The sequence below is a fragment of the Tachysurus fulvidraco genome, chromosome 9 (genome assembly GCF_022655615.1).
Source record: "Tachysurus fulvidraco isolate hzauxx_2018 chromosome 9, HZAU_PFXX_2.0, whole genome shotgun sequence".
In the NCBI taxonomy this organism is placed as follows: domain Eukaryota; kingdom Metazoa; phylum Chordata; class Actinopteri; order Siluriformes; family Bagridae; genus Tachysurus; species Tachysurus fulvidraco.
The window spans coordinates 7,805,669-7,815,832 of NC_062526.1; the positions used below are offsets into that span (position 1 = coordinate 7,805,669).

The following is a 10,164-nucleotide window of genomic DNA, read 5'->3' on the forward strand; positions in this document are numbered from 1 at the left end:
GTAGCACTACGTAATACAGAAATGTGCAGCTAATAAACTGGTGGAAGTTCTAAATAATATTCTAATTATAAAATAATCTAATAATCTAATAATAATTCTAATAATCTCATGGAAGGTCTAAAACTGAACAAATATCAAACTTTTATATTTATACACAGTGCACACTTACATATATTTAGCACTACAGCGTCCTGCCTATTAGTTATATTAGCTATAATATAATAAGTATTTTCAACAACCAGAAAAATTCTTTGATGTTTTAACAGTTTTAAGATTTAAAATTTAAGTTAATTGTCATATGTACAGTAAGAAAACAAGTTTCCCAGTACAATGAAATTCTTTTTTTGCTATCCACATTGAATGCCCGACAAGTAAAAAAAAGAAAAAACTAAAACTATAAAAAACTATGTAAATAAAATCTAAACTCAAACATAAATAAAATCATATTTAAAAAAAAAAAAGTTTATCATTAGAACTGAGAGCACACAAAACTAATGAACAAAGATGTTTCAGTAACCTTGTACTGTAGTTACGCATACTGAGTGAAAATAAATTTATTTATTGTTATTTATTGATGAATTACTTTTAGTATACTGCTCACTCTTTGTGCTGCTCTAATTTCTTAATTTCCCTCTTTCAGAAATAAACTGATTTAACCCTAGCCTATTAGCTTTCCGGAAAAAAAACACAGGTCAACATATTGTATTTTATTTTTACTTTAATGGGTTAAGTATTACATGAGTCATTTGTCCATCAATTATAGTAATTATTAGCTTGTGTCAATTAAACACATAAACAGCAGGCTTAAACAGTAGATTGGAAGATAGGAGACATTTTATTTGCATAGTTATTTGCATGTAGGAAATGACAGTGCTGATTGAAAACATTACAAATTTCAAGATTAAAATTAAAGAGATATACTGCGTATTTGATTGTTACATGTTCTTCCTAATCCTAGAAAAGGAATAACAGACTGCTTGACTAATAGACTATTAGCAGTAATTAGCTGTGCATTTCAGTTGTGCTGCTTGTTCTTTTTCTGCTTCTTTCCTCTTTGTTTATTGGTCTTTTTCTTTTGCCTCTGTCCACTGAAAGCATAAAGGAAAGGTAATAAGCAGAACTGTTTGCAGATTGAAAGCTGGCTTGTATGGTGACCTTGAAATCATGTGATTTACAAGAGACAGCAGCTACTCACCTCAAAATCCCCATGCCTTGTTTTCCATTGGGATCCAGACATAACTTTCTTCCGGTTTTCAGAGTGATTCTGAATAAAATTAGAAGAAATATTAAACAGTGCATGAATTCAGAGAGCTGAATATTTGCGAATGATTCTGATAACGAACAGCATTTGATCAAATTTTACTCTTCATAGTAAACAATATGTAGTAGGTATGAAAGCTAATGATGCCTTTATTACATAAAGTCTATAAATACATTGTGAAGCATACTCACATTATGTCCGTGTGGGAACAGGATGCACTTGGAGGTAAAATGTTAACCCACTGCAGAAGTGCAGGCTTTATTCTTTTTTGTAAGGCTGTTTTTGGGCATAAACATCGCTCGGTTGCTCCTCCTATCCTTCCTGAGGAAAGAGATTTGTTTGGCATTGAAAAAAGAATGGCTTAAAGTAACTTCTTGTTTCATTTTACCACAAATGTTTACTTGAATTGTAACAGTGTGCTATTACTGTTACAATTTGCTAATAGTAAATGTCTATCGCATGTGTAAATATTTGATAGATATTGATCAATGTGAGTGTTAGTGACCATCTTACCTTCACAAAGCTCAGCAGTCACACCAAAGAAGATAAAGAACACCAGTGAGAGAGTAGCAGCATTCATTTTGACACTGATCCGGTAATGTGGAACACAACACGATGGGATGTGAGTTAAGAATGAGGAGTGGGGAGGAGGATGTCTCTAAGTTTCAGTTTTTCCTTTGAGGTGCTATATCTGCACATGGTACATTCCTTGTTGGTGGGAAAAACCCAGAACAACAACATGCCCTACAGTGACTTCACAAATTGAATATACTGTATAAACAAAAACATGCTTTTTTACAGTATCCAAAGGTTAACATACTGGACAAATTATTGCACAACATTTTATGGATTGTTTTTTGTTAAGCTTTTTGAAACAGAATGTCCAGAGCACATGTGAATTACATAAAGTACCAAATTAATAAACTCTACCGCAAGCTATATTTATATTTGCAACATATTTCCTACTGCAGCTAGATTTAATGCCTGCACTCTAAATGAAACGATTGTATGACATTATATGGATTTTTTTGTTGTTGTTATTGTTAATTAGGTTTTCCAGGTCTGTCTATTTCCTGAGCTGAATGATCAGAAGGCACATGTATTACAGGAAATGTCAAAGGGGGAAATGAATAAACAGATGATGGATGGATGGATGAATGTATGGATGAATGGATGGATGGATGGATGCCATACTGTGGAAAATCCTACTGGTTTGTTTTATGTTGAAGCAAGAAACTTTACCCTAAGCTGTATCTACATTACATACATACATCCTATCTCAAGTCAAGTCAAGAAGCTGTTATGGTCTCTTCAACCATATAAAGCTGACACAGCACATATTGAAATGGTATTGAAGAGGTATTGAAATGTGGTGTGCAGAACAGCAATCGAATTAGTGTGCAATTCAATTCAATTCAATTCAATTCAAGTTTATTTGTATAGTGCTTTTTACAATTGACATTGTCTCAAAGCAGCTTTACAGAACATAAATATAGAACAAAAGGTTAATATAAAAAATAATATAAAGATTAATAGAATACAAAATTCAAGATTAATATTACATATTTTTAAATGTGTATGTATTTATCATAAAGAACAACATTAAGAACAAGCACTTTAAAAGAATTAAATCTATACCGTGTTCTCTGAGTCCCAGTAAGGAAATCACTAAAGATAGTGGCAACACCACCTCCACAACCATTCTGACAAGGCTCATGCTTATAGATATAATCCTGACCGGGTAGACTCGTTTAGACCGATGTAATAATTTGGTTTAATCCAAGTTTCAGTAAGGCAGAGTGCAGTAAAGTAAAGTATTTTCTGAGAAGATTTCATTTACAATAAGTACTTTGGGTGCAAGTGACCTAATGTTCAGAAGCCCAAACTTCAGGAACGGTTTTTGTTTGTTTTTTCTGGTCTAATTACAGAAAACATCATGTAAATAGTTTAATATGTGTGGTGCTGTAGACATGGATGTGTACTGAATGTGTATTTTTTATTCAGCACAGATATTGTGTCATAAGATAAGATAAGATAAGATAAGATAAGATAAGATAAGATAAGATAAGATACTTTATTTTTCCCACAGCAGGAAAAATTACTAATATCAATGCAAGGTGTCTTGAAATTCTAAGAAATATTGTAGATATACTTAAAAAGAATAAACATAAAAGATAAACATTTATATTAAAAAATGCATGTATATTTATATACTTGCATTTTTTAATATAAATGGTTATCTTTTATGTTTATTCTTTTTAAGTATATCTACAATATTTCTTAGAATTTATTTTTATTATATTAATTTATTATTCTTTATAAAAATGTAAAGAAGACAACAACAACAATACTAATACTAATACTAATAATAATAATAATAATAATAATAATAATAATAATAATAATAATAATAATAAATTGAGGGTTAAGAAGAACAGTTTTTTACATTTCCTTTTACATGAAAAGAGTTGGTCTAGCCACTACCTCTTTCCTTTATCTTGCCAAGTTACATGAACTTCTGTAAATTATTTAACTACAGAAATGGAGCCATGTCTATAAGGCTTCTTTAGTACAAAATTCATACTTATTCAGCACATAAAAGAAATGGATTCAGGCGTTACATTGATCTAGTGATGATCCAGTTAAGCTGGTGACATTTAGCTCCTGTTCCTTGTGAAAGTGATTTCTCTGCTACTAATCAGGCATTTTTTCCAGCACCATGATTGCTGACTGTTAAAGATCATATTTTCTCATCAGTGATGACACTCCTGTCTGTCTGTCTGCTGACATCAAGCATCTCATGATTATGCTCATCAAAAGCTGTGTCATGTCGCAAACCTTAGTTTCAACAGAAACCAAAATCTCTTTCTTCTGCAGCTTAAATCCACAGCTGACCAATCTCAGGCCTTTGGTGGATTCACTAACTCTAGGAGAATTGAGGTCCTTGTAACTCCGGAAAGTGTACAGCTAATCTTGCATCATGCAACAGCTTTACACTACAGTGTTATCTGTATATCACTTATAATCCTCATAACTCTCCTAGCTTTCCTAGTGATGGAAATATAAATACCCCCTTTTAAATGTCTCTAATTACTCAATTCTCGCCTGCTAGCCAGCTGTCACTTATTGCACAACAGCTAGCAGCTAATGGTGAGGATGACTGATACATACTCTGAAACATGTGAGACACAACACACACTGGGAAGTCCTACAGTAACCATCTCTCTCACATGCAGACTAGCTAGTGTCTCTCCCACCACTGATTTCCCCTCTTGGCTTAAAATACCATTTTTAACTTCTTTGCTTTTATCATCACCTCTGAGTCTGAGTGTGTTATTTACCACAGCCTTTAGGACACAAATGACTATGGCATGAATACGGTTTGATTGTGCCACTCAAAAGCCTGTTAAAATATTTTTGATAAAAGGGAGTAGAGCCACAGTGATGCTTAAAAAATTTGTGAACCCTTTAGAAATTCCTATATTTCTGCATAAATATGACCCAAACATCATTGGATTTTCACACATGTCCTAAAAGTAAACAAAGTAAACACAATCAAACAAATGAGCCAACAATATTATACTTCTTCATTTAAGTATTGAGAGTATTAAGTATTGAGTATTAAGTATTAAATTTTATTCCATTCCTCAGTACAGAAGTGCTTCAACACTTGGTTTTATTCGGTTTCCTGACATGAACTGCTTGCTTCAGGTCCTTCCACAATTTCTTTTGGATTAAAGTTAGGAAATTGACTTTGCCATTGACAGACTTCGGTGTTTGGGCTTGTTGTCTTGTTGTGTGAGCCATTTTTTTTTTCTTGAGATTCAGTTCATGGACAGATTTCTTGCCATTTTCATTTAGAGATCACTGGCATAATTTTGAATTCATTTTTCCATCAATGATGGCAAGCTGTCCTGGCCCAGATGCAGCAAAACAGGCCAAAAGTATGATACTACCACCACCATGTTTCACAGACGGTATAAGGTTCTTATGCTGGAAATCAGTATTTTCCTTTTTCCAAAAATAATGCTTCTCATTTTAAAACAATAAGTTAAATTTAGGTCTTATTAGCAATGATCATGGGCAGCAATGATCTTTTTGGAGAGTAGTGGCTTTCTCCTTGCAACTCTGCCTTGCACAAAGAGGTTGGTCAGGGTTCACCTAATGGCAGCCTGATGAACATTAACATAAACCAAAGTAAAAGAGGCCTTTAGTTACTTAGTTACCATGTATTCCTTTCTGACTCAACAGACTGTTACATGTCTTGCATTTGGAGTGATCTTTGTTGGTCGACCAACTTCTGGGAATGTCTCAATGATCTTAAATTTCCTCCATTAGTACAGAATCTATATGACTAAAAGTCCAAACATCTATTAAAAGAGGATTTTGTAACCTTTTCCAGCCTGGTGAGCAACTATAACTCTTTTTTCCGAAGGCCTCAGAAAGCTACATTGTTTTTGCAATGATCCCCTTCCACAAACACATATCATGAACATCATAGCTCATTGACTGAAATAAGATGGACTCTAATTTGACCTTGAAATTAAATACTAAACCTAGAGGTTAACATACTTTTGCCTCTAACAGATATATAATATTGGAACATTTTCCTGAATAAAAAATGACCAAGTATAATATATTTGTCTAATCTGTTTGAATGGGTTCACGTTGTCAGCTTTTGATGATGTTTTTGATGATGTCAGAATCTGATGATGTTTTGGGTCATATTTATGCAGAAATATAGAAATTTCTAACACAATCTTTCAAGCGACACTGTAAATCACCTCATGTAGACAAAGCATTCATCAAAGCTCAGGCTCTGCTGATCATCAACTGCAAAACCTTGTAAATGCTGTAAATGCAAAACCCCATTTTTTTGTCATTTCATCATCTCTACCTAGTTTTTGTGCTGATTTCCATGGATCTTCCACACTGATGAGTAAAATAAGATATTGGGCCTTGTACTATTGTTCACAGTGTCCTAACCTGTTCATGCACATGTTCATAATGTTCCTCTTCTTGAGTTTCAGCTATCACACTTTGGTCAACGCTAAGGAGCATATTTTACTCTAAACGTGTTTAAGAAACATGGGCATTCCATCTACTCTAATGCAAAAGGGAAGTCGGCCAGTTTCAGTTTTTAAAAGAATCCGTCATTGTCTTATAATCACATGCCATAAACAAGTCAAACTTCTTCTTTCATTTTACGTTACTTTCACCATTTTAAAGTAAATAAATATTCCGAGTTCTGTATCACTAGCCTCACTGCTCAAATAAAAATACGTTTGATTAACAGTCAAAGAGTTTCTAAATGGTCTATTTTTACTTTAAAGATGCATGGAGTATACAGTTTGTCTTTTCTCTTAAATAATTTGTGTTTACCAAACATTGCTTATCTAGCAGAGAGAAAAAATAACCAAAATTAGGGTTTTGGTTAATTTTTGGTTAGGATTAGGTTAATATTTTATGCTTATTCTCTAAAAATGTCTTTATTTCTGCTCCCGTTTTACACTGCAAAATCTATGTTTCTAAATAAATTATCTAAACTAAAAGGTGCACTTAATATACAGTACATACTGTATAATTGAAACATTATCCACAATTACCTTTCTAATGAGAAAGAAATCACAATAATTCCATATTAGAAATGTAAAAAAAAAAAAACTCAGTGTTTAATGCTTTATACTTCAAACATGTTAATCAGTTTACAAAAACAAACACAATTATAAATTATGTGGAAAAAAATGAGAAACGTATCTGGCAATATAAAGTTAGGACTTATAAAATAAACAGCAGATATAGGAAATGTAATAAGACAAGCTTTATCAGTTTTAAGGAATAATACAAGGTTAATCTGTGCAGGAATTGAAACTGTTGGCATGCACACAGGATCGTTTCACATCAGTTCAGCATAGCGTCACGGCACGTGCTTTACACTGCATTCCTACAAGAAATAATCGGATATATTTTTAATTACTGTTTCATTTAATTAATTAACAAACATACATTAACATCATAGCTACAAGGAGGAAATGTTCTCACCTTTTTTGAATGGCTCTTATGATGTACTTCTGAGTAAATTCAGATTCAGGGTTCAGACATTTTTGTCCTGCACCATTTTTAAGAGTGGCACTAAAGAAATAAACAGCAGGTTAGAGAGGTGAAATTGTGTAACGGTAAATTTAAGAATGCTACGGTATTAGAGCTTACTAATACTGACATTGAACTTACATAATTTCCACATTCTGACAAGTTGCACTTGCTGGATAAAATTCAATCTTGTCAACGCGTTGCGTCCGCACGGCGTTAACTAGAGGACCCAGACACAAACACCTCCTTACATTGGTCCTTGGTTGTCCTGCACAAACATGTCAGTTACAGAATGGGCTAAATGACAGTATGGTACATCTATTTAACACAATTTTTATATATGTTCTGATATATGTTGTAAAATTAAGACTCCTACCTTGTACATATGCAAAAAGTAGGCATGCAACCGCAAGAAAAACTGCAGAATTCTTCATTTTCCTGTTGCTGTTTCACAGATTCTTTCAAAGAATATTCAGTCGTTGTTTTTTATCCAGATGCCTGGAGCATGAATTACTGAATGAATGAGCGCCTTTACTCCACTTTTTATAGGTTAGGCTGGGGTCAGTGTTTCCCCATCACCCTGTGATAATCAACCACATTCACTTTCGGCTTCCTCTCGGAACTACATTGTTATTTCTTTTAAATGCTTAGCTTTATACGCAGTGACTAAGGCATTATTGTACTTTATTTGTACTGTCTGGACAAAGGTGCAGCTTTATTACAAATATGAAAAAAAAATTGTTTAATGCAATTTAATTTGTTTTAGAGGATTAAAATGATTAAAGAATCAAGATTTGTCCACATTTGTGGGATTATAGCTTTAAAAATAATAAGTGAATAAGATTTCTTTTACTCCTCGAATCCCCACAGCTTTATCCAGGCAATGACGCAGAATGCCAGAGACATGCTGTTTTTCTTTTTAAGGAGATTTTTAGCTGGATTATTAGCACTGGTAGCATTTTAAGCTGCATGATTCTGATAACGAAAAGCATTTGATCAAATTTTTCTTAATAATTCTACATTTTAATTGAAATGAAAAAAAAATCATTGTTTTGATTTAAAGAACAAAGATTTTCTTTAAGCATAAATGTTTTAAGACAGCAGGTGGACTTTCTTTTCTGTGTTTAATCATCATGTCATACATTGAACACAATAAAGCTGCACATTCAATCTGTGCAAAATCTGTACAGATTGCTTTAAAAGCTGTGTCGAGTAGCAGTAAAACTAATTCTTAATCCATTTTCATCCATCATGGAAAGGCACTGCTGCAGTTCATTATGGTTTTCTTGTCGTTTTTCATGAACCCAGGATAATTTCTATTCTAATCATTTTTATTCTGTATTCTATATGTTTCTTTTTTGGTAAAGCTGCTTTCGGATAATGTCCATTTTTAAAATCGCTATACAAATAAAATTAAAATGAATTGATAATTACCTGGCTGTGTTGGGTGCTTGATGAGCTCAGACCCAAGACTCAATTAGGTATTAGGGGAACGTTTTTTTGAATACAGTGTACACTTATACATGAGATGTAAACCATTATATTGATGATATTCTACATATTTTCCAGGTGCAGGGAATAAACAATCTACTGTCTATATCATATTCAACATCACTGGACTTTGAATTTCATATGTAATTCAAATCTATATTATTTCCTTGCTTATAAAGAAAAGAGAAGTATTTGGCTAAATGGTTTTCCAAAGTGGAAGTGGGTAATTTAATGTGGTTCTCCTGAAAGCAACTATGGAAACAGAAACCTCATGATTTCTCTTTTAAGGAATATCAACTATTTCTAGCTGTCAGGTAAATTAAATTGCAGTGACAATGAAATAGGGGGCACGGTGGCTTAGTGGGTAGCACGTTCGCCTCACACCTCCAGGGTCGGGGGTCGATTCCCGCCTCCGCCTTGTGTGTGCGGAGTTTGCATGTTCTCCCCGTGCTCTGGTACTCCGGTTTCCTCCCCCAGTCCAAAGGCATGCATGGTAGGTTGATTGGCATCTCTGGAAAATTGTCCGTAGTGTGTGAATGTGTGAGTGAATGAGAGTGTGTGTTTGCCCTGCGATGGGTTGGCACTCCGTCCAGGGTGTATCCTGCCTTGATGCCCGATGACGCCTGGGATAGGCACAGGCTCCCCGTGACCCGAGTAGTTCGGATAAAGCGGTAGAAAATGAGTGAGAGTGAGTGAGTGACAATGAAATATATAAAGGAAAACAGCTTGATGAATCAGAGAATTCTTTTCACTAATATGTAACACAATAAGCCTAAGACTGTAATTAACGCACTAGATTTATTTACATGTCGGATATTCGTTTATTTTACATCAATCCAAACTGATTTTTGTTCATTTTTTTATTGACACATATGATCAGTAATTGATTATTACGTCAATGTGAGAATGTAAACTTGCTCTGTTTTGTGTTGAGTGTTTTTGCAGTTATCCATGTATGATATTATGATGATATGTGGGGCATGAAGTAGCCTAGAGGTTAAGGTGTTGGGCTACCAATTGAAAGGTTGTGAGTTTGATCCCAAGTCTACCAAGGTGCCACTGTTGGGCCCCTGAGCAAGGCCCTTAACTCTCAGTTGTATAATATAAAATGAAGTAATGTATGTTGCTCTGGATAAGGGCTTCTGCCAAAATGCTGGAAAGGTTAAAACCTTTCACACTGTGTCGTTTACAGTTTATAAACTCTCAACTGTCTAACAGGCACTTTGGAGGGGAAAAGGAATAAAATTTGTCCAACAACCAGTCGGTTGTTATTTCTTACAACCATTTTTGGTTTGATTTGATTGATTTATTGTTTTATTAGG

General features: G+C 33.9%; 2 protein-coding genes across 2 annotated transcripts; both read right to left on the bottom strand.

The window, feature by feature from the left end:
- Positions 1-700: 700 nt before the first annotated feature.
- On the bottom strand, positions 701-1,933 carry cxcl20 (chemokine (C-X-C motif) ligand 20). Its single transcript, XM_047818721.1, has 4 exons — positions 1,775-1,933; positions 1,453-1,582; positions 1,196-1,264; positions 701-1,088 (listed from the first exon to the last, which is right to left on the bottom strand). Exons 1-4 carry the CDS (start codon positions 1,839-1,841, stop codon positions 1,016-1,018), a joined length of 339 nt encoding a protein of 112 aa, XP_047674677.1. The 5' UTR covers positions 1,842-1,933; the 3' UTR covers positions 701-1,015.
- Positions 1,934-6,902: 4,969 nt separating this feature from the next.
- Positions 6,903-7,887, bottom strand: LOC113637706 (C-X-C motif chemokine 11-6-like). The gene is made up of 4 exons (XM_027138530.2): positions 7,728-7,887; positions 7,493-7,619; positions 7,304-7,393; positions 6,903-7,205 (listed from the first exon to the last, which is right to left on the bottom strand). Exons 1-4 carry the CDS (start codon positions 7,783-7,785, stop codon positions 7,193-7,195), a joined length of 288 nt encoding a protein of 95 aa, XP_026994331.1. The 5' UTR covers positions 7,786-7,887; the 3' UTR covers positions 6,903-7,192.
- Positions 7,888-10,164: the final 2,277 nt, after the last annotated feature.